General features: G+C 41.2%; 3 protein-coding genes across 6 annotated transcripts; all 3 read right to left on the bottom strand.

The window, feature by feature from the left end:
• Positions 1–3,937: 3,937 nt before the first annotated feature.
• igf3 (insulin-like growth factor 3) lies at positions 3,938–9,731 on the bottom strand. Its single transcript, XM_068598420.1, has 4 exons — positions 9,658–9,731; positions 8,605–8,737; positions 6,622–6,809; positions 3,938–5,866 (listed from the first exon to the last, which is right to left on the bottom strand). Exons 1-4 carry the CDS (start codon positions 9,691–9,693, stop codon positions 5,645–5,647), a joined length of 579 nt encoding a protein of 192 aa, XP_068454521.1. The 5' UTR covers positions 9,694–9,731; the 3' UTR covers positions 3,938–5,644.
• Positions 9,732–10,589: 858 nt separating this feature from the next.
• On the bottom strand, positions 10,590–16,598 carry si:dkeyp-110g5.4 (uncharacterized protein LOC561637 homolog). Its single transcript, XM_068598419.1, has 4 exons — positions 16,479–16,598; positions 14,835–15,401; positions 14,260–14,391; positions 10,590–13,491 (listed from the first exon to the last, which is right to left on the bottom strand). The coding sequence occupies exons 2-4, from the start codon at positions 15,396–15,398 to the stop codon at positions 13,018–13,020; spliced, it is 1,170 nt and encodes a 389-aa protein (XP_068454520.1). The 5' UTR covers positions 15,399–15,401; positions 16,479–16,598; the 3' UTR covers positions 10,590–13,017.
• A 520-nt stretch (positions 16,599–17,118) lies between these two features.
• Positions 17,119–23,322, bottom strand: lrif1 (ligand dependent nuclear receptor interacting factor 1). Of its 4 annotated transcripts, XR_011079686.1 has the most exons (4): positions 22,972–23,322; positions 19,819–22,048; positions 19,340–19,526; positions 18,666–18,746 (listed from the first exon to the last, which is right to left on the bottom strand). XR_011079686.1 is itself a non-coding variant. In XM_068598533.1 (3 exons), the coding sequence occupies exons 1-3, from the start codon at positions 23,007–23,009 to the stop codon at positions 17,781–17,783; spliced, it is 3,234 nt and encodes a 1,077-aa protein (XP_068454634.1). In that variant the 5' UTR covers positions 23,010–23,321; the 3' UTR covers positions 17,119–17,780. The 4 variants fall into 4 exon arrangements, 3 of the variants coding, with proteins under 3 accessions (XP_068454634.1, XP_068454635.1, XP_068454636.1); XM_068598533.1 differs by lacking the exon at positions 19,340–19,526 and having other exon boundaries at positions 17,119–18,746; positions 22,972–23,321; XM_068598534.1 differs by lacking the exons at positions 19,340–19,526; positions 22,972–23,322 and having other exon boundaries at positions 17,119–18,746; positions 19,819–19,918; positions 21,781–21,916.
• Between the last annotated feature and the right edge of the window lie 1,127 nt (positions 23,323–24,449).

Genomic DNA, 24,449 nt, shown 5'->3' with positions numbered 1-24,449 from the left:
GTATGGACATCCATGCAATCCCACCTACAGCACGCCTGTAATATATTCTCACCAGGAAATGCATAGCTCGTGAAACAATCAAATTAGATTAGAAACCTTATTATTACCATGCCACAGTGTTGGTGGGGATGTTTTGGTACAGCATGGTAGCTCTGTACAAAAGAAAGAGTGAAAGAGAAACATTGAAAACCATCACATGAATGTGAACATATGTACAGACTAAATATACGATATGTACAGTTCAGTTCCCCAGAATACCAACAGGAAAAAGGTACAATGATGGATGTACCAGTACAAACAAGTCCACTTTGTGATCAGTCCAGTGCCTGCAGAGCAATACGGGAGCTTGTAGCAACGGGGGTTAAGTGTTGTGACTGCTGTAGGAACAAAACATTGCATGATAAAGTTTATACTCTGCAGGACCAGTTTGATGCTGCTGTCAGCTGTTGATGCTTTCAGATGAATGATGTATCATTGATCCAAGTTAAGGGCTAGCTGTTAGCCGGGCCGCTCGTCTTTGAGCATGCAGCTGCTCTGCTACAGATACAAACCTGTTGATAGGGCGGCAAGAAAAAGATAGTATCCAGATCCTCCAGCAGCCTTGGCACGCCGCCTCGGTAAACTCCTCACAGGTCACAGGTGGACCTGTTGACAGTCTATTCACCCAACAGGCCTTGTACACAAAACAATCTTTTGTGTCTATTTTTTTTGCACACAGAGCAGAAACTTCTCTGAGAGTGTCAAGTCAAGCACTCATCAGTATTTCTGTAGCTAGTTCCCCTATCATATATTTGTTTTTTTTAGAGATCTCAGATTTCACTGAAGAAAATTACAAAAATGTCTTAACTGTAAGAAATATAAGACAACACCTTAACTCAGTGTTGGTAGATTAAAATAAATACATATCAGAAGCATGCATCATGTATATTCAGCCCCCCCCCCCCCCCCCCCCCGCCCCCCTTCTCTCCCTTGTATAACTTCCCCGTTTGTGAACCAGTACCTTAACCATACATAACCATAAAGGTAGAGCTTTTTTTATATTATAAGTCATTTGTAACAGTTTTGGACCTTAACACATCACATATATGGCGTGTGGTGTCATGTACAGGGCTTATTATCCCAAAGGTCACAGGTGTGCAGGACATTTTTTTATGACAAGCCTTGAATTGATGTGAATATACTAACATCCTTGCCCAGTGGTCACGATACATGACAGATGGGATGTTACAGCAGTGGTCCGAGTTAATTTAGCTGTCCTCGCGTCACCATGTCTGCATTAAAGGTATATTTATACATTTTTATGAGACCTGTCTGAAGAAAATTGAAACAGAAAACCCAAAAGGGCAACAGTATCCCTTCATCACAGAGCTGTTGGGATTGTTAAAATATATAATCTGGAGAAAAAAAATGTTACCAGTCAAACATTTACCCTTTTGGGCTGACAACAGCCTCCTCGTGGCCATGAGAATCAAATGTGAGTGGGGGCTTTATTAGAAAGCTCCTCATGGGAAGAGATGGGAGGAAATATCTCTATCTGGCTGTGACGCAGGAGGCCACAAGGAGAACGCTCTCCCGTCTGGCCTTATCAAGCCCACGGTGAACAGCTGTTACTATGTTGTGGAGACAAAAGGCCAGAAGCACCTTCTTGCCTGAGAAGTCTTTTCAAAGAGCCTGTCAAGTTCAAACCAGGTTACACCCAGAGGTGTCAGTGAGTCAACGAGGGACAATGCAATCCTGCAATCCCGTCTGCCGTCTAACACATTATTAACCATTTGCTCAAGCTTCCCAGAAAAGTCTGAAATGTTGCTTTCTTTTCTGAATTATCAACGCACTTCCTCTTCTGAATGTCACATTACTTGGTAACGTGTTACAATAATGTCATTAGGAGTAAGGGAAGACTCCCAGCAACAACTTTCTAAAAAAACACACACTATTGTGGACACAAATGATTACCCAGACTACCTGATTGGGTACAATAATACTTGTATTTTCTATAACTACGCAACCAATCTACTGCCTATTTACACCATCATCTGTGTGCCCAGTGTATGTGAATGTGATATTTGTTTTTAAGCGTGTTATTATGGACAGAAATCTAATTTTTAAAACAATGCTGAAACGCTCGTGTGCAATGCTGAAACGTTGAAATGTAAATGTGGTAGTGTGGTTAAAGGTCCTTCAAAAGTGTGCTTCCAAAATGACGTATAGTGACAGGCGGTGTGCTTTTTCTTCTTTATAAATATTACTTTTATATTTATTAAAAACATCACCTGCTCTGCATTCTGTTTTGTGAAAAGGTATTACTCCCCCATCTGTGGCCTTTTATGGTCAGCCTGAAGAACAAGCTGTGCCGTCACTACCCAACAGTCCAAAAATCCAACCAATATCCTGTCCTAAGTCACTGCTCTGGGGAGGCTTTAGCCAGCTGATTGGCAGTGCTGTCACACTTGCTTGGAATATGAGTGAGCTGCTCACAGCAGACAGCGGTGCCTCTGAACTCAGGTAAACTCTCAAAGCACTCGTTTCTTGACCCGAATGAAGAACAAAACGAGTGCAGGTCCAGAGTATCTCCTTGGATCTATTTGGATACAAAGATGCTCACTGTACGGGTCTCGAAGACGCAGCAGTAGATTGTTAGCGTCAGCATGTTGAGCGCCGTTGAGAGTTAATAGAGGTTTTGGATAAAGCGCCTTTAAAGTGGGACTTGGATTCATACTCAGAGAAATTAAGTTACAATAAGTATTTTCTAAATAAGTTTTACCTTTCATATGTTTTAGTTACTGGACAGTGTTGTATCAGTGAAGATGTGCAGATAATGCACCTGCTCACAGATAAAAGCCACTACTTCCTCTTGTGCTTATACTCCTTTACCCTCAATGATAACAATAATTATAGTATTTAAAATGTGTGAAATTTGTTTCTATCACATTTTAAATGGTTTAACCCCTCTTCCATTGCGTGCGTGACTTTGTGTACAGTTGCTCGGTCAGTTCAATCAGATCCATCAGAATATCCTCCATACGAGACGACACCGTTCCACTGCAGTTGGTCAATCATCCTTTTCTGGAAGCCACAAATCACTGCAACACTCTGACGTGTTGAAGAGCTGCAGCTCTGTCAGAACTTTAAAAATAGTTTAAACAATTAATTAAAAGCTGCTCGGCGTTGTACTCATTAAGCTAAATTATTCTGTTTTTTATTATACTTTTAATGTGCTGCTCTGTAGCTTTGTATGTGTATCTTGTATGTTCTCCTCACCACGTATGATATCGTATTCTGTCTTTCATCCTGTAGTGTTTGCTGTTGTGTTATGTTTGATAGGACCTGTCAAGGGACTGGAGATGCAAATTAGCTGTAGCTATAATCTTTGAATTTAATTTAAACTGAGAAATTGTTTGAAGTTACTGACTCATCGCATAATTATGCTTAATAAAGGGAGAGTTCAAACCAAAATCCAAAACACATTTTTCCACTTACAGTGCTTTTAACCAATCTCAACGGTTTTGGTGTGAGTTCCGAGTATTGGCTATATCGGCCGTAGTGATGTCTGTCAGTAGGATGGGACTAGATGATACTGAACTTGTGGCTTTTAAAGGTCTTGGTAAGAGATAATAACGTCAGTATGGCAAAGTTAAATGAGTCAGCTGTTAATGATCGTAAAGACGCTCAATGTCAAAACAAAAAGGTTGATTTGTTGCGTAGTCATGAAATCGTATGGAATCCCAAACGTGTGTGTGAGCAACATCCAAAGCTCCTCTGGTCGCTTTGGATGTTAATCACACACATGTGAAAATGTGACTTAAAATAAGTTTTATCATTCAGATAAAGTGATAACAGGAACATCACAAATAAGTCTACAGTTTTAATATTTATTATAATCACATAGTGAAATAAATAAAAGACAAACTAACAAGTTCTATTAGACGACTCAGTGGTCAGCAAGATCGTCTTTCAATCAGAGGATTGGTGGTTTGATCCCCGGCGCCGCTAGCCCATGTCGATGTGTCCTTGAGCAAGACACTGAACCTTAAAATTGCTCCCATACCTGTGCCCACAGTGTATGACTGTGTATGAATGGTTGACATTACTGATGTGGCCCCTTGCATGGTGGCTCCTCCCACCGGGGTGTGAATGGGTGAATGATGTCATGTAGTGTTAAAGCGATTTAAGTGGTCGGAAGACGAGAAAAGCGCTATAGAAGTACAGGTCCATTTACCATTCAATAAGAACTCACAGTTCTTTGGTATTTTCTGACGTTTGGCCCCAAAACACGCAGTACTGTAATGTAGTCAAAAGTGCTCTAATAAGTAATACAATGCATGTGAACAGATGCTACACACCAAAAAACACACGCCATATACTTTGCAGATGTCAAATATATGCCATACATTATAAATACATGATAGTGTACTAAAAATAACAGTATTGTTAGCTAACAGTGTCATGTTCAGCTGTTAGAAATACAACTGACATTAAGCACATCTAAGTAGACGCATTATCAACAGATCTTTTCCACAGCAGGAAGCAGATGGAGAAAGCAGTGAAGAGATGAGCTGATGAACATAGTGGACGAGTTATGAGTTACGTTTGTGAAGAAGACACAAAACACCACTCCAAATTAATTCTAATGTTGCTTTATAACTTAACTGAACTTCATAACTAAATGTGTTCGTCACTGTTTGCTGACACGTTTATCACAACAAGCCTCAGAAACCATTCATTAGAATAATAATGACTGGTCTGAATACAGTGGAAACACAAGGAAGAACCTCATACCAAAAAGTACAGTCCAATATGTCTGTAATATATGTATATGTGTGTGTGTGTGTGTGTGTGTGTGTGTGTGTGTGTGTGTGCAGCGTTGTCATTTGTTCAACATTTAGCAGCCTTTTACAAACACCATTTCCAACAAGTTCACTTCCATGATGAGTTAAACATCCGCAGGTTGATGACCAGCCGAGTAAGGAGCTTTCAAAATGGACTCGTTAAGGCTCGCAGTCCAGACGTGGCTGTTACAGTGGTACACACACTAAGAGCTAAAAATACCGGCTTTAGAAAACAGTATGTAGTACATTTAATTAGTAAACGTGTACTATACATGTATCAGTGGTAGAGCAGGGTCGTCCTTCAATCAGAGGATTGGCGGTTCGATCCCTGTCGCTGTGTCCTTGGACAAGACATTTTATCCCAAATTGTTCACGTAGCTGTGTCAACTGCGTTTGATCGTTAGTTAGTGGACCTGATGGGCAGGGAGCACCTTGCACGGTAGCTCCTCCCATCAGTGTGTGAATGGGTGAACGATGACATGTAGTGTTAAAGTGCTTTGAGTGGTTAGAAGAATAGAACAGCATTGTACAATTCATTAACTATGTAATGACACTTTGATCCAGAAAGACAGAAGTAAGAGCGGCTCAGTGGGACATTCCATTGAGTTCCGAAGGCTAGCGTAAGTGGCTAGCCCAGAGATGGAGTAGGACTTCAGTTAGCTTTTTTTCCCTGGATGATAAACTTTGTTTCTCTCCAACCTGGTTTGTGATCCCTACCTGGTAGAGAATGTATATCACAATAGTCAGAACCAGGCTTTCAAACAAGTTTGGTCCAATCCAGTAACTATAAATATTGACCTTTTTTACAAGGTCAAAGGTCACGATCCAACGGTCACCGTTCTTTGAAGGGGACTCCCAGAGGTTGAAGGAGGCCCGCTGGTTGTGGTCTTTGTTTTAATTCTCCTGCGAGATGATGGACCTTTGCTTTTCCGTCGAGGGGAAGGCTGTGTTTTCTTTCTGTAAGCTCCCCTCTTTGGACTGTCGGGAGCACCCAGGTGCTCAGAGAGTCTCTTCTGAAACACTGCTTGGAACTGCTGAGTCTGCAAGACAAAAGATAAGAATAAGGAGTTGATTCAAGGACATGGTGCTGGGCTGGAGCAGGTAAACTTGGCCCTGTGTGGGGGCCAAGTTAGGATTCACAGACACCAACTTTATTATGCTCCACTTTTGGGTTTTGCTTTAGCCATTGAAGTCACCAGTGTCATTATATATATATATATATATATATATATATATATATATATATATATATATATATACATACACACACACACACACACACACACACACACACACACACACACACACACACACACACACACACACACACATACACACACATAACTATATTAAACCAATGTATACATCATTTTCACTTTTCAGAACCAGAGGTTGCCGTCTGACATCAGACTATCCTCGACAGAAACAGGGATCCCACTCTACCCAAACCCAAGTACATGTCATCCGAATCAGAATCAGCTTTAATGGACATTTAAGTTTACACATACATGACATTTGACTCTGGTGTCACTTAGCTCTTCGTACTTATATCCATACAATAAACAAGATAAATATGAAAAAGACATTAAGGACAGTAGTCAAAGTAGTCAGTGCAGATAGTGAAGAGGTGGAGGTGTTTTATTATTGTTCATCAGAGTGACAGCTATCACGTAATGACACCTGAGCCAACTCCCTGGGAAAAGCTAACTAATGAACACTGAGTTAAGACTACGTTATCCAGCAACCCTTCCAAAGTTCAAGACTGGATCATCATACTCCATTGTAGAGCTCATACCGTGTCCAGCTGTGTAGTGGTTTGAGGTGCCGTGACTGTGGTTGGGTACGCGGTCGTCTGCTGCTGGCCCTTTGGTTTGGCACAGTACATCTCCAGGAGCTGAAGTTCACAGCCAGTTGGCCGACAGCACTGGTCCACTATCCCCTTTCCCCTGGGCCGAGAGCCGTAACCGGACCATGTACCTTTTCCTGCAGAAAGAGAGAAATGTCAAACTCTTTTTTTTTTAAAAAACCTTTTGGACTTTAAAAAAAGAAAAACAGGCTTAAATGTATTTGGAAGTCTTTTAAGCCAAAACATGCACGGTAGAAACAGATAAATAAACCTTTTTAACTTGTGCACGCTAGTCTATCGGCCTTAAACCCGTCAACGTGTACGTATTGAACGAATACAAAGCCTGTCTTGAAGGTGGCGCTAGAGGAGAGACATTTGGACCAAAAAGGCTGATCCGATGTCTCTCTCAAGGGAACATGCTCAGCCAGTTTAACGACTATCCACGCATTTCAAGATTCTAGTATTTAAAGTATAATGTATTCCTGCGGCTGCAGTAAAGGATGGTTCATGTCAATCTGGATGTATCAGCCACAATCAAACAGTGCTAAACATTTAAATATACAACAAAAATTCATAATGTAATTGGTCGAGTGTAGCTGATTATCGATCGTCGAATGCATTTCTTTGGCTTACTGAGTCTGTGAAAGCTTTATGGACCTCTTGTTAAATAGTACAAACAACAAAATAAGTCACTTTCATTTTTTTTAAAAATAGTATTATTTATAGCATGATATTTACACCAAGATGAGGCTAAATATCATGATTTATTAGAATAAACTGAACACTGATCAACATGAGCATGGTAGCATACGCACATGAGCATTCAAATCACTAAACTATCATATGTGAAATATTTAGTTATAGCGAGGGGACCGTCTCCTGCCGCTCGTCCCTGTCCGCACCTTTTCCTTCGTTATTACTGTGAAAGCTGCGCTGCTCTCAGATAACACAAAGATGTTTGAACAACAAAGCTATCGCACAACAAGGCACAGTGTTCTGGCGAGTACGCTGCCATTTTGGTGGATTGCCACCGGTCTGATAGCGTGAGGGGTAACGTGGCCTTGGTCAGAACAGAGCAAAGGTAACCAAGTAAAAGGTCATGTGAGTAAATCTGTGTGTCCAGGACCAGCGATTACACAACAACAATAATAACCTTCATATTAAATTAAATACGGCAACCTGCCTCCAACGTGAAGTGACCAATCCGGTCAGCTCATCTACATGCCACACATGTGGATCTAATGACACACCACTGTTGGATAAAACAGTGGAATCAAATGTGGCCCAGATAGAAAGAGCAAATCACGAGATATTAAATTGCGTAAAAAAGTCGCTCAAGTTGGCTGCAGCTTAGATGAGTATTGTTGTGGCTGGTCTTTATGTCAATACATGACGGCTGTTGTTATGGAACTGATAACTTGCTCAGAGTTACCGCATTTGGGCATGATGGCCATGGCCATATCCGTCATACACCTCTGCTCGTGTAAGTGCTACCACACAGGGTAGAATAACCTTGATAGCACATGCTGTTAGCACGTATTATCTTTTTCTATCGTCATTAATAATAGACAATAGAATTGATGTGCATTTCTGTCATAACAAGACAGAATCTACCATTACTTTTAGTCGCAGGTAATGTTTTTGACTAATTGTACCCCTCCATATGTTTTATCTGTAAAGCACACATACCATAACAGCTACATAGCTTATTGCACCATAATGCAGAAGAGCTTGTGGTGTGCGAGCAATGGGAGATAACATAAAGGTGGTATGGCGTGTGTATGACCAAATATGAGAAAATATATTGACAAAATCCAAAGTTTCAATACTGCACAGTGTCCAACACATTGTCTGTTCATATATGAAGGCTTGCAGAGTATTCTACATCCCAAAGACAGGTGGAACAAGTGGATGCCGCGGATGAGGACCTACCTAAATAGATTCCACGGTCCCCGCACACGAATATAAGGTCGCTGAGGAGGTCCGTGCCACAGCGGAGTCTGGCCGCCTCCGAGGAAAGCGGCCAGCCGGCCAGACACATGGTGGAGTAGAACACACACACCACCTGGGGAGGAAAGGGGGAAGCTTTGAATATGCAGAGCCCATCACACGCAGATGGGGGGGTTTCCTGTCCAAATTCATAATCAATACACAAAGGGGCCTTGCGACATTGACAACACATCTCTTAGTGTCAAACTTTTAAAACTGGATCAAAGACAGATTAGACACAAGAATATTCCTTGAATTGTGGGGTTCGAAACCGCATTTCAACACTTGGTGGTGCTCTTCATGACTCAAGTGATGATCAACAGTAACTTTGGGGATTTTGACGAGAAAGTCATTGTAACTGAATACATTGTTGTACTATGAATGTATTTTCTAATATCATTTCAGAGGTGATAAGTGATGAAAACTAACAATTCTCTTTAGTTTTATTTAGACCTGGATGGATGGGGTCATGCACAGAACTGTTCTGTAGTTTTAAGAACAGGTGTACATTTCTTTTAGGGGAAATATCACAAGTGTGCAAGCCGTCAAGCCTCCATCCACTGAGGAGGACAATGAAGTGCGGTTGAAAGAACTGGAACAAGCAAAAGCAAAGCTTGTTTTTGGTCAACAAAGACATTTAAAAAGCTGAACAAGATAAGTACATCTACAAAATATCAATCGTAGAAATGTCCCATGAGCATGGTGAGTCAGCCCTGGATTCATTCGGTCTGTGACCAAAGTCCTTGAGCAGGTTCCACAAGTTGAAATCTTCCCAGTATTGCTAAATTTTAAAATGCCTTGATTTCCAAATTATTTCCCGAATAGAACCATTTTTTTTATTTCTCAGACCGTTCCATTTGATTCCACGTACATTTCCATTCATTGTCTATTTATTGTTGGGAACTTGAATATCCAAAAACTTCCATTGAATATTCCTCTGACTTTCGTTTTTCCTCAAAAGCAGCAGCAGCACTTCAGGAGAATCATGTGTCTTACCTTCAGCATGGATGAAGGGCATCGGGAGTAGTGCATCCTGTCTGTGTGGACGGACTGTCGTCAGACCTGCAGTCTTATAGTGAGGCAGCGGGATGGGGGGTGGGGGGAGGGGACGGGGCGCCTCCTCCTTGCAACTTAAATCTCATCTGGAACTCCTATCAGATGATTTAACATGCTGTCTCTGTTCTGCTGTGTTCCTACTGAGTATGTAACAGGATATTCATCTTCGTCACAGACACGATATCCTTAAAAAAAAATAAGCATCTGGAACCAACTTGTAAACAATACTAAAGGTCCTACAATAAATCCTGTTGGAGCCGTTTCACATACACTTTGAGGTATTTTGATTATTTTGTCCACAATTTTGATATCTAGGGTAAAATTGTTTGGTCCTCCGTATGGCGCTCCTGAGAGAGCTGAAGCTTCAGGGAAACATGCAACAAATCTAAACTAATGGAATGAAGACAACAGCAAACATCTGCGTCAAATTGTTGAACGTTAAAACTGGAACTTATATTATTTGCATGAGCCAGAAGTATCACATGGCAGCCAAGATCATTTTATAAATGCTAAGGAAAGATACTTCAATGCATCCTCTCTTATCACCTTTAGCATCATAGGACACACTAAACCAGAGGTATTCGACTAAAAATCAGAGGTTAGAGGGAATTTTCTTATGCAAAGGTCTGGAACATCACAATGATGTCCAGATTGTACTTTATGAGTGCCAGTTAAATTGAAGCAGCAAACAGTTGATTACATATGTACGTTAATACAACAACTGACTGAAATTAAATAAAGTTTAATTGAATAACATCTAAACAATATTTATTATTACAGATTTCCAACTGAACTGGATTAATTACAAATGATACATACTTGAATAATAAATACTTTATCTTCTTTTATTTCAAGTAAAATAAAGGCTGGATTTAAAACAGAAAGCTTTTGAAAAATATGACTTAAAATAAAGTACTTTCTTTTAGAAATATGTATTTGACCGAATTGCCTTGCAGCTTTCAATTCAGTTTATTAGAGCATCAAGCAATGTTGGGTGAGGGACTTTATCTTGAACCACTCTGAACTCAGGGTTCTCCTCTGACCTCAGGGTTCTATGCTCTGAGGGTTCTATGCCCTGACCTCAGGGTTCTATGCTCTGAGGGTTCTATGCCCTGACCTCAGGGTTCCATGCTTAAAAAGTGAAATGTGTGCGCCGGGACTTTATCAGTGGTTCTTAAACCACTTGCTTCAGCTCATTTCTCCACTGTTGACATCATTTTTCTGATCAAATTAATTTATGTGTTATGGTTGTGATCATATTAATTCATGTGTTTGGGTTCTGATCGTATAGTCCTTTTAGGTTTATATTCATGTGCATTATTTCGTACATTTGCTTTAAAGACGTGTGCTTTGTCTCGTGGTGGCGCTTCACATCGCTGATTTTAATGTCGCTGAACATGAGACACACAGCTTTTGAAGTGGTTTTGGGAATAATAAACATTTAAACACATGTGATTGGCCGAGTAGGATCACCTGAGATGATTTACAAGGCGTGCAGTTGGTCGGTGCATTTCCTGGACCACTGAACGAGAGCCTTAAAGGCTCGAAAAGCTGCGCTGGTTAAATAGAAGAAATCCTTGAAAATGTAATAATTCTCAATTATCTATCCAGAGACAACGGCGTCTGGGTCCGGACCTGGTCCTCCCGTTAGTGACCCCTGCATGAGACCATCCTTTACATTATGACATCTAAAGATTCCTCGCTGCAGCGCGACATTGACGTGTGTCTGCAGCGGTGATGACATTTTTTATTGAGAACCAGGACGTTAGCATCACACTAGTTCCCTCCACTGAAAGCCAATGGGATTCCCCCAGAGTATTTTAAATTATTGCAAAAAATAATCTGTGAGGCAAACAAACATTTAGGATACTTCATGCTGCTTCAGGACTCATTCCTGTAGACTTCTGTCGTTGCGTAATTCTGTGGCCAGCGTAACTTTAGGATCAAATAGTCAAAGAATTATGTCTTTTCTGAACGAGGTTGGAAAGCGTCACGGGGTCGAGGACAGACGGGAAGGATCATTCATGGAAGACTCAGGAAAGGACAGACGTAGTGCTCAGAAAACCCGCCGAAATGCAACCTGGCCGTTTTCTCTTTTCAAAGCAAACTTATAAAACTCACAGAAAATAAGCACAGTGACAAACTCGATGGTGTACAATTTAAATTAAGATTCCTGTCTAAAACAAAATCAGACCTTCAAAAAAAAGAAGAAGCAGTTTTCAATGTCGTCACAATGTACAAATAAACAGCAAACTCAAAGCCAGGTTGGATTGCTGAGGGTCCACGCATCAGAAATCACAGTCAGAAGAGGTTTGGACAGACATGGAAGTCTCCTGGTTGAGTTTCCAATACAACTCACGAGCAACCGTTTCCAGGCTCTTTGTTACAAAGTCAGCAAAACACAAGCGCAATGTTCAGAACTACTAATGGGAGCAAATGGGAATGAGAGAAAGACGCATCACACTTCTGACACGCAGTCTGTTGACCTAATGAATCTCAATAGCAAAGGTCAGGGGTCAGTAAACAATTGCACAAGTCCTCTTCAGCAAATGTCAAGGAAGTATGACTAGGTTATAAAATAATCTTTTCATAAAGGATAACGAATCCTATCCTTCAATATTCAGTAACACATAAGGTCAGTACGTCCTTTATGCTTTTATCATCTCTGATCATTACATCATTACATTGTGAACAACCAAACAGTGTTTAAAGTGACAGGAGAAGGTTGTGCTAAGTTACAATATGATGCGTTCAGGCTCTGTTCAGTAAAACTGAGCATTGGCCGAAGGTAAATTTTACGTTATCATGTCACATGCAATCTTGTAAAATGTAGTTTGTGAGAAATTTGAATAAACATAGTTGAAAGAGGTTTTCACAACAACATAAATAGATATTAGAGATAAATAAGACATTTACACTAACTAAAAATACGTAATTAAAACAACTAATGACATGATTTGCATTAATCCATTAAAAGTACAATATTTAATTTCCTATTCATTTGAATTGTGTGTTTTTAATAAAGAAAAAAACCCTCATAAATTACAAAAAACAAGTAAAAGGATAACATTTAGAATTTTTGATGGTTTACTGACTGAATTCTTTTTTAGGGCGATGGCAAAAAACAAATAGTCAGGATCCTTGTAGATCTGCTATCAAACAACAAAAGGCATCTGTATTTGCCAGTAAGGATCATCAATGATCGGTAATTAATATCGGGAGCAGAAAACTGCGTAGTGCCGATTCGATCCTTGACTCAGATTCGTGAACTGATCCGAAACCCGAGTTTCCGTAGCGCCACTAGCGGTCTCCCATTATGAGGAGCTCCAGCTTGGCCTTCTTTCGAGCTATCATCTCCTCCCCTGCCAGCTGCCTAAAGTCAAACTCGCTGTGCATCGCTGTGGAGGCACGAGCAGCTCCCTGAGGCGTCCAGCTCTGGTTGCCACTTTCCTCCACAAGACCAACCATGTCGTCAGGTTCACCACATTCACCACCGTCGTTGTTGGCATCGTCCTCCTCCGTCTCCTGCTCCCCCGGAGGCTGAAACCACGCCGCTTCAGTGCCTGCAGCTTCCTCTGCGGCCTGCTCTCCGTCTGCTTCCTTATGGCGACGGCCGTCCGCTTTGTGAACGCTGCCGGCCGACTGAGGGACATGGTGTGCGGTCGTTGTTGAGGACACGTCACTTCCCTTGTGCAATGTGACCTTCTTGCTTTCCCCGTGTGCCGCTTTGGGTGTGGTGCGTTTCTCCTTGGGCCTGTTGTCATTGAGGAGCTCCTGCAGGACAAATGGAGTAATGTCACATGAGGACCCGATTCACAGTAATGGTACCAAAAACCACAGCAGAGTATTCTGACCAGTTACAGGGGAGCAGAGAACAGTGGGGACAATAGCGGGTTTACATGGACGCAAGCTTTTATTAAATAATTTTTATTGCAGCAAAATGGGATTGTCAAGCAGACAAACAAACCAACACGTCTTTGTATAGGGTCATTTGTGTGGTTTATGTCTGTGGCTTATCTCCATGCAAACAGTTATTATTTCCGCCATCCACCATGGAAATAACCACTCGTTCTGCTTTAAACTTGTGGAAATCCCAAAAAACGTTGGAATATCAAACGCTCTCGTGTCTGGGTTCATAATGTTATCCGTAGGCAGACACAGCTCCAGAAACTTCTCCAGGAACTGCATCCAGTTTGATTCATGCTTTAAGAAAAAAAAAGTATTTGACCAGCGATGTGTTGCGAATGTTGTCCTTTGTGTCGTGCAAAAGCTGTGCGAGCAGCAGCGCTACAAGTGACAGGATGTCCAGACGTTTGATTTTAACGCGGATGCCGTAGTTCTAATTTCTTTCTCCGATGTTTTAACCAACTTCCTAACAATCACGGGACCTCTGCTGACCTCACCAGAAAAAAACACCATCTTGTGGCCTGAAAAAGCAATTGATTTTTTTATTGTAGGACCAAATGCTGTATTTATTTCCCCCCCAGTTCCCAAACACTTGTTTTTCTTTCTTAATCTATCTATCATCATTATGACACACACCTGGTCTGTGGTGGAGTGGTTTTCTGGTTTTGTGAGACGATCCTTTAGCTGTTTTGAGGTCTGGGGTAGAATGACATGAGATTTCTTCCTTTGTGGCTCTGCAGGTTCATGAGAAGCCTGGGGGAACCGGCGCTGCAGGAGGACAGACAGGCCTCAGATTAATGTGCACAATATTATTTAAACAGTCACACAAATGCTTTGTATATGGTGCCATCTCCAATAAAAAAGGTAAAAGTGAGGCAAAAGTAAGGACGGGAGAAGTTTTTTAATTCGCCTAGTGTCAGAATCATGGAGTCATTTAAATCAAATTCATTGTCTGTGGTGCATGAATGTGCTCAGTAAATTGTTTGTTTCCTGTGTACACAAGGAAGACTTGGTCTGATGGCAAACAGATGCTAAATTAAAAGTCACGGAGTCAACTAAATTTGCACTTTGAAACAACTACAAGGACTAATCAACATTAACATTGGGATGTTTACACACATTGACAAAGCACCACTATAGATAGGTCCAGCCTCATGGGGCTGCTCAGAGAGTCTTGACTCAAGGCTAAAGCTACAGATGGAGCTCATCACCTTCTTTAGGCTTTTAGATGATATGGCAGATGTTGAAGGAATGGAAGACTGGGAAGCTAGCTGTTGTTCGCTTGTCTCTGGTTTACTCCGGCTCCGATTTGGATTCCTAATGGACAGGTAAATGTGCCCATTGTAGAGGATAATGGCATCTTTGTACGTCTGCGGTGCAGAGCCACGAGGTAGCGTGGAGGCGTGAGATGTGTGTGCGGGACCCTTTTTGCCAGGCATGGTGTCCTTCAGCGCCTTGTACACCGCGTGGTTGGCCGAGACGAAGTTCATTTGGACGGGACCTGGGTTAGCCCGAAACTCTCTTCCCATCAGCGAGGACAGGTTTTCGATCATGCCGTTTCCTGCGTGGGGGGCCAACTTCTGGCCTTTCCTCCGTATGACTGCTGGACAAATCCATATGCCTTCTGGAGAGTCTGCAAGCTTCCCGGAGCCTTTAAAGCCAGACAAGGGGAGGCCCATTTGTCTGAGCACCGACTTCGGTAAACTCCACAGAGGGATGCTTTTCACCTCAGCTTCCACTGGGATGTAGATTTCAAGTTTGTCAAGGAAGTCCATGCTCTGTGGACACATTAAGAGTTACATTTTGAGTTACAGATGCCAATAACACCTCCCATCTCAAAACTTTAACTAAATGTAATGTTCTACATTTGGTGGCTAAACTTAAGAGTAGTTGACTATTAGTTTAAAAGTTGAAATTACAGTTTCAATAATTGATTAGAGGTTTTAGTTGACAAATGTTCACTATTTTTCTACTGTTTCAAAGTGAAGATGTTTCTGGTGTGCATCATTGCAAATGGAAAACATTTTTTAAATTCTTCTGACATAATGAAGATTCTGATTGCTATTTCCAGAGGTTGGCAACCATCAGAAGGATGTTGCTATGCTGGTCAGGAAATTAGGACATTTGAGTGGCAGCTGTGGAAACAATCTGCTAAACAACTTTTACTGACTGGCTGAAAAAAAAATTATATATATATATATATATATATATATATATATATATATATATATATATATATATATATATATATATATATACATATGACGCGCTAAGCTTGCACAGCCGAGCTGTCACTAGCATGAAACTGGAGGACTCGGCCTGTTAGCAGACTCTGAATTAGAACCTTATTTGGGAGAAAATGACATACTGGTGTATTATTCCATTTTAGCCGTATTGTCGGTTAGGAAATTATGACTTTACTAGCAATGCTACTGTAGACTTCCGCACTGGCCTACGCAGTCGGTGTCCTAAAACTTGCTCAATAAGCGGTTCCGGCGGCCTAACGTTAACCGGCCGGCACCGAGCAAAATGACGTCTTGCCGAAACCAAAGTTCGCCTCCGGGTTTAAATGGCTTTGAAACACTGTTTGCGTTCGTGTAGCTACATGAAATAATACGGTGACAAGGTGAAGGCAAACACAGCTTTTCTCGTGCTTGACGCCATTATGCTCCGATTTTCTACCAAAATCACGATGAACCCGCGAGCCTGTATTCGAAACGTACTCTGGTTAACGTAACATAGTTAACGTTAGATGTATTAGCTAACGTTGCCAACTAGCGATATTGGACAGTGAGGTTACTGTTTCGACATTAATTGATATTATCGTCTACATGTGAACTAATTGTTGCCCCTACCTTGATGGACCTTAGTTAAAGGTATCCAGCGATTAAATTCCCCGACTCGTGTTGTGTTGCATTTTCACTTTGTTGTAAAACAGAACTTCCGGTGCCGATTCGCCAGAATAAAAGTGTCAGCATAAACGGAAGAGCGAACGCATGTAGAATAAGTACATTCGGATAGGAGAAGATCTTAACCACACACGGGCACAATTATTTTATTTTGAAGGCCAGAAGCCTGACAGACAATTTGCATTTCTCCCGGCTGTTACTACGTCCCAATCCAGCGGCAGCATCCTTCAGAGGTCACATTAAAAGACATCTCGTCTTAATCGTTGGTTATTATGTCCCTTTATTTTTAGTTGAAGAACTATCCACAAAATTTTGAAATGAACTAAAAAAGTTGAAGTAGAATGGTAGTGAGTACTGTATAACTTGTAATTTTGCCTTTAGGCTCTTGTATGGTTTGTTACATTACACTTCAATCATTCTATTTTCTTAATATACTTCTACTTCATCACCAGCGGCATGTTGCTCATATCAACTGTATCCAAAAACACTCTGAAGTCAGTTTGGCTGTCTGCAGTCCACAAGAGATTCACACAAGTCATTGAACAAGTTAATTTATTACTAATAAAATATAAATATTGCATTAGTATTTATAAATATGACATTCAATAAGTCCTTTCTGTAAAGACAACATGTCAAATTTTCTCTAAAGATAAAATAGAAAAAGCTCTTTAATGACTATAACTGCACACTGATGCAGACAGGTGAGGGCTTGTCCTGCTGTTGTCCTTCCTGCCCCTCTAGAGCCTGCAATGGAGGTCAGAGTGGATTGAAGGAACGCTTCCGTAGCACTTTGGCTCCCCCGACAGGTTCAACCTACTGAGGTATGTAACAACGGTTTATAGTCTCACTTTGTTAAAACTGATAGCGTAAAGACCACCTTGGTACGTTATGGATGCATAGAGAACAGTCTGCCTTATCACACACTCACAGACCGACAGTATCCATATATTATTACAATAAAAGGGGCCGGGTCTGACAGATGACACGAGAGAAAAAGAAATATAGGCAACAGAAAATATGTTTTGTGACGTATATGAAAATTAAAAAAAATATATTTAGACGAGCGTTAATTATATGAAATAGAATATGTAGAAATATCAGACCTGATATTTCTATATATTCTGTATCATTAGAGCAGTAAACCAGACTAGAATGGCTGAAACCGGATCACATGTTTTTCTCACATGCGCAGCTACAAGGTTACTTCTGTAAAAAAAATAAATAACATAAAATACTAAATATGTCCAATTAGTCTGTTAGAACGTTCAGAGTTTGAAATGTTTGCTGGCTCACTTCAGCTCTGCCGGTTCTCATCAGCTCTAAAGCCGCCTCTTTCTCTTGCAGAAGCTCTTTAAGTCTTGAAATCTGCTCGTGTAGTTTGACTTCATCAGAGTCCACGGATTCTGTTGATAAACCGTCACTGGCCTGATCTTCTGACGTCTTACAGCTGTGCTTGTTCTTGGCCGTCAGACAGCCGACGCTTCCAGGTGTTTTCACGTCTTTACCCGATGCCTTTGCTCTTCCCCCTTTCTTGCTTGTTCGCTCCGTTGTCCACTTCTCTGGCTCTTCGGACTTGTCACTGGACCTCACTGCAGGATCTTGAGCACCCGGGATGCAACATGGACATGTCGGGCGCCTCCGTTTTCTTCCCCGTCTCCCTGTGTTTGCGTTGAGATTCGCACAAGTCTGAGAGCGGCCAGCTGTCTCTCGTGAGTCAAGGAAGTCTTCTTCCTCTGCGCTGAGAATATCCTCATCTATGGGCTCCACATAGCCAATCATGGGCTCCGTTTTAACATCGCCGCATGCCCCCCTGGGCGAAGTGTTTGTGTTTACTTCGAAGTGTGAACACTCGAGAGGTCCAACATCGGAGTGAGGACTTGAAGTGGCGGAGTTTTTGGACAGTTCCTGCTGAGGCACTTTCACCTTCTTGACATTGACGAGCCCATTACAGCTTTCAGTTACTTGTTGGCTATAAGGTTGTGGCAAAAAACGTTCTCCATCCTTAAACCCGCTCAATGTTTCCCGATGATCCTCCACTGACTCCATGCACTCACTCGCTGGAGGTTCTGCAGCAAAAAACCCAGCTGGGGCTTCGTCTATCCTCAGCAGGTCAACTTTCACATCGGCAGTTATCCCAAATATTCGTCTCAGCAGATCATCAGACCGTTGACAGGATTCTGGCGCCAGCAAAGACGTCTGACTGGCCTCAGATCTCTGTGAGGACAACAAATAAAACCTCTTTAAAACACAAACAATATTACAAATCTACAGTCATGCTAGTGACACAGCGGTGCTTTGAGCTAAATGTTAACATGCTAAAAGTACCAAGGTCAAAATGTTAATGTTTAGCAAGTTATTGTCAACAAGATCACTGTCTGACTGATGGGATTGGCTTATGTTTGAGGGATTTGGTTAAACTCCAAAAGAACTAAATGAAAGTAGTCAGGGGATCGACAAACTCTTCTGGAAATATCTATTGGCAATACATCTGATATTTGTCAAGATATATCAGTCCGTGACTGGCCAATGATAAAGTCAATGATGCGTTCACATGGAATCAGGCAGACGGTTAGACAGCAAACAGGATATCATTTTATCATATCATACAAGTAGGTGAGGCCGGGAGAGAATACCAGTAAGTGGTTTGCCATCCAAAGATAAAATATTTAAACTTTTTGCCCTCCGAAACACAATATATAACTGGATGTTAGGTAGCTCCGTTAGGACAAAGTTGTTATAGTTTGCATTAGATTATTAAGAGACTACTGCATTACATAGAATAGTAGACAAAACAACATAACAACAACCATGATGCATTTCTTCTGATGGATCACGAAATGTAACAGCACTGGAGTCGGGATGTGGTTAGCCTAGCTTCGCATAAAAATTGGAAGAAAGGGAAAATTGCTAGCCCGGCTCAGTCCAAAAAAGACGCACTGCATCAATCGCCACATCTCGTGGCAGATTACAACCACGTAGCACCAACAAACTGAGCTGTAGCAGAGTAAAAAACAACAACAACAACCTGTTAATGGAAATGCGCTTACTTTGTTGGAATCATTGTTGGAAGCAATTTTTTTTTTGAATCATTTTAAAACTTTGCTTAAAATTAAATGGAAACATGGCTGCTGACAGCATCAAAATGTGTGCATCAGCGTTTCTAAAAGGAAGTGACGACTAAATACACATTTGTCAACATCACGTTGTTACACGACTCCCTGCTTCAATATATTTTGATCCAAAACCTTTTTCCCATAAAGTAATGAAGCAATAGAGGTTCTCTCACCTCCACGTTGTGGGTGTCCTCCATTATTCCAAAGCATATGGCATTGCTGATTGGATTAACTTCCATGCTTTCCAACTGTTGGGCGGAGGTGCTCTGCTGGCTGTCAACGATGGAGCAATCATCATCAACCATGTTCATCACTGCTAAAACATCAACATGTGTAGAAGTTTTGACCGTGTCGACGGACATGCTATGGTCAAGTGTTCTTCCTTCAAGAACACCAGGTGGACCATCTAGACTGGTTTGTTCAGTCACATTGCTCGAGCTGCTTGTGGCCGCCTGTTCAGTTTCCTTCACAGGTGTCATTTGTGCTTTTAGTCTCAAATGTTGAGACTCAGATGTAGGTGGAGTATATGACACAAATATGACATTATCTTCATCCGCGGGCGTGACTGCAGACATATGAACTGATGCCGGTTGTTGAGACAAGTCATTTGGAGTGTCGTCATCACAAAGGTCAATCACTTTGTGCGACTGGTTTGGAGATAGAATACTGCGCCCCTTCTTTTTCTGAAGACCGACTGATGCAATTGGTTGTTGGGTTGAAGCTACAATAGGTTTGTCAAATTCATAACTTTTTCTTGCTGCGATGGGTGCGTCAATTTTTCCAGTTTCATACGGTAGGCTGCTATTTTTGGCCAAAACAAAAAGCTTCCCGTTCCACATGACAGAAGGGTTTTCCTCTCCTTGCCTACTTTTGCCCTGACTCAATCCAGAAACTGAGTTTGAAAGGCTGTCGCAGTGCTTCTCAGCATTTTCTTTCACTGCAGAAACTCGAAGAATCTCTAAAGTAACAGGAGAATCAATAGCATCAAGAGTTGGAGCCGCTGAGTTGTCTTCTTGAACTGACCACTTTATAGGGCTGTCGGGCCTTTGTGGAACATTTGGAATTAATTTTAAATGTGGTTCTGAACCATTTAATGGAGTTCTGTATGTTGTTCCATTTGCTGTCTTGCAAAGCAACTTAAGCACATCAAGTGCAGAATTACATTGCGGAGTAACACCTTGATTGACACTTGTGACAGGTGACATGTGGACCGCACTGGGTAAGCCGGAACTTGGCGAGGAGTTGACTGATGGAGGAAAAGTCTGTTTCTTGATACTCGGAGGTGGATGAGATGTTGGGACTGTTCGGACTTTTGCTTGAGGGAGAATCTGAAAACACTGTCTTTTTGGGAGTGGTTGAGATTTCACTGGAACTTGGAGTTCACTTGGAGGTCTTCCGGACATGCCACTGTTTCCTAGAGGTGTTGACATCAGAGGTACTAGGGCCATTACATGTACATTCGGTTGCTGTTGTGGTTGCTTCCCGTTCCACATGAACATGGGGTTTCCCTGTGTTTCTCCACTTTTGCCATTACTGGACCCAGTAACAGATTTAATAATGACCTCACAAAGCTTCCCAGCATTTTCTCTCTCTGTAGCATTTTGATGAATGGCTGAAGTAACGGAGGGAATTATAGGCTCAAGAGTTGGACTTGGTTTTCTAATGGCCTCACAGTGCTTCCCGCTATTTTCTCCCTGTGTAAGAACTCGAAGAATCTGCGTTGAGTTGTCTTCTTCTTCAACTGACCACTTTATGGGGCTGTTGGGTCTTTGTGGAACTTTTGGAACTAAATTGAAATGTCGTTCTGATCCTTTTGATGGAAGTCCACATGATGTTGCATTTGATGTCCTGCAAAGAAACTTAGCTGATGGAGTAAAAGCCTGTTTATTGACACCTGCCAATAAATCAGATGCTGGGACTCTTTGGATTTGTGCCTCGGGGGGGATCTGAAAGCACTGTATTCTAGGGGGAACTGGAGATTGCACTGTGACTGGGAGCTGACATGGAGGTCTTACTGACTTCCCACTGTTTGCTACAGGTAATGCTGTCGGAGGTACAATTGCCAATACATTCACACTCTGTTGTAGTTGCTGGAGTGGATGCTTGTTTAGTGAATAACCAAAATTCGAACCTACTTGATTACAGGAGGCATTCATGAGGGGAACTTGCTTCCTTACAATTTGCTCAGTTGCAGAAGGATTCAAAGTTGCCCTTTGCCCCATGCCAACTGGTCTGGAGGCAGCATTGACAGTTATAGCTTTTGGTGGTGTAATGATGGTGTTGAACTGGCTTATTTGAGATTTGAACAGGTCTCCGTTGACAATTTGTACAGGAATCAGTTTCATGATGTTTCTTCCATCAGCGCCAACAGCAGGTATTGCCTGGTAGAAGACACCGGTCCCACTTAAAGACAAAACAACAACATGTCAGTTAAGAACAGTAAGGATCTCTTGGTTTTGTCCAAAGAGATTTGATGCATCCGTTTTCAAAAAAGGCAGCTTTTCCAAACATATAGGTCCAGATTGTCAAAATGCTGCAATGGAGATGTGAAGGTTGATATGAATAATAATAATAATAATAAAAATGTGGATTTGTGGTAAGCAGGGTCGTCCATCAATCAGAGGATCAGCGGTTCGATCCGCAGATTGATAGCCCATGTCGTTGTGTCCTTGGGCAAATCATTTAACCCCCAACAGTTTATGAATGGGTGAATGATACATATTGTTAAAGTAGTAGACCAAACAAAAAGATCAATACAAGTACAAGTCCATGGATCAAAAGGTAATTTTGCACAGCAGACACATTGACTTGTCACAATGGGAAACGCACAGGTGTAATAGATAATGAAAATAAGTTATTTAAAAGCCATGTAACTGTTTGTTGTCCCCTGCTGGTCAGTAGAGAGAATACAGGTTTTAGGAAACATTTGCATTGGCTCCACTCGTTAGAACCGGAGGTTGCCGCCTGGTTAATACTAGTTTAATAGTTTGTTGTAATTTGGGCTTGATGCGAGATAAATGGGTTAGAGAGATACATTGAGCCTAAAGCTAGAGTTGTCAATGCCACAAAGGTGGCTCCCTTTTAACCTGCTAGGTCGCTATTGTTAACGAATTGTTAACCCCCTTGGATTAAGTGTGCCACCTGACATGAAAACCTCACTTTAAACTCAACACATCTACCATTAACCACGAAAGGGGGACTATGGGTGTAGCGAAAGTTCTACCAATCCACGGTTCTTTCAATATGTTGTAATGAACATCACGTGACCGACATTGTAAATAGGATGACATCAAACCTAGCCAACCTTTGTAGAAATCCAACCGTACCTCTGATCCCGATCCTTTTCCGTCATTGTGGGATACATGACTCGTAAAACTCCACTTGTAGGTCCAGTCAGAGGAACTAAAACAGCAGTTTCGGCTAATATATGAATCTCGAGGCAGAATATGCTACCGTAACGTCGGTCAGATGTGTTTACACAAAAGCCCTGAAGAATTACTGCAACTTGTACGTTAACTAACGTCAAAAAGCCCGCTAGCTACGTAGTCACATTGTTATATCCCTCCATAAAACAAACGGGAAGACCGTCTGTTATTTTAACAATGTTCGGTCGACTAGTTAAATAAACAAGCGTTTTATTAGCATGTATCATTCAACAACATCTAACTTATCGCTTTCCGTTATTTCCGCATCCGCTACATCAGGCTTCCGGTTTGTTACATGGGTTGTATTCAATGCAGCTATTTTCTTACAGTTTTGCTGTGATGTTAATTCGTCCAAAAGGGTTTTCCTTCACTACAAAAAATCAGTTTAAGTTGAATGTAGTTATTTTAGGTTTTTGCCAATGTCCAATTTCAATTTAATGACGTTATACATCAACGCGTACTTGCAGTGTTACAAACCAAACCCTGGTAGCCTTTGAACGCTTCCTACTGCCAACACCCTCACATTCAAGTTCCGCTTTAGTGAAGGCAATTCCGGCTCTTTTCACTGCCGGATCACCGAAAAAGAGCTCTTTTTAGCTTTTATGATTCAACCACATTTAGCAATGTTTTGATCCATCTATCATATTGACATTTGTGCATGTATATCAGTCAACATTACAATCCAAATTCAATTAAAATGTGTCTTTTTAGATTTCTGCAATTCTAAATAAATGTGTAGCCATATATATAGATACACACATATACACATACACACACACACACACACACACACACACATATATATATATATATACACATACACACACACACACACACACACACACACATATATATATATATACACACACACACGCACACATATATATATATATATATATATATATATATATATATATATATATATATATACACACAACATATATATATATATATATATATATATATATATATATATATATATATATATATATATATATATATATATATATATATGGCTAGACATGCCACTTAGGAAAGGAAGTACACAGCAACCACCTGAATGTGTTAAGTGTTTTGAGTCAAATTCATCCCTCTAATCAGTCTATTTTCCAACAGCAGCTGTTTCCAGTGGAAAAAGCTCGGTTGAAGCCACTGTACACTTCCAGCTGGAAACCAAACAGAAGACACCCCCCACCCCCCATTTAACAATTGTTGCTTCATGCTGGGTGTGTAAAGAAGCCACAGATTGCTAGCAAGTAGCTAATGTACTTTACAAGGTGATGAAAAATACTTGTTAATTGGCCGTGTACTCTATACTAGGAAATTCTTCTTCATAGTCTAATTCTACTTTCACAAAATGTCTATTAATCAGAAACCCC

The sequence above is a fragment of the Clinocottus analis genome, unplaced genomic scaffold (assembly GCF_023055335.1).
Source record: "Clinocottus analis isolate CAN_PGR_092001 unplaced genomic scaffold, fCliAna1.0.p SCAF_4, whole genome shotgun sequence".
Classification (NCBI taxonomy): Eukaryota; Metazoa; Chordata; class Actinopteri; order Perciformes; family Cottidae; genus Clinocottus; species Clinocottus analis.
The sequence above is the reverse complement of the archived record's forward strand: the minus strand, read 5'-3'. Positions and strand labels throughout refer to the sequence as shown.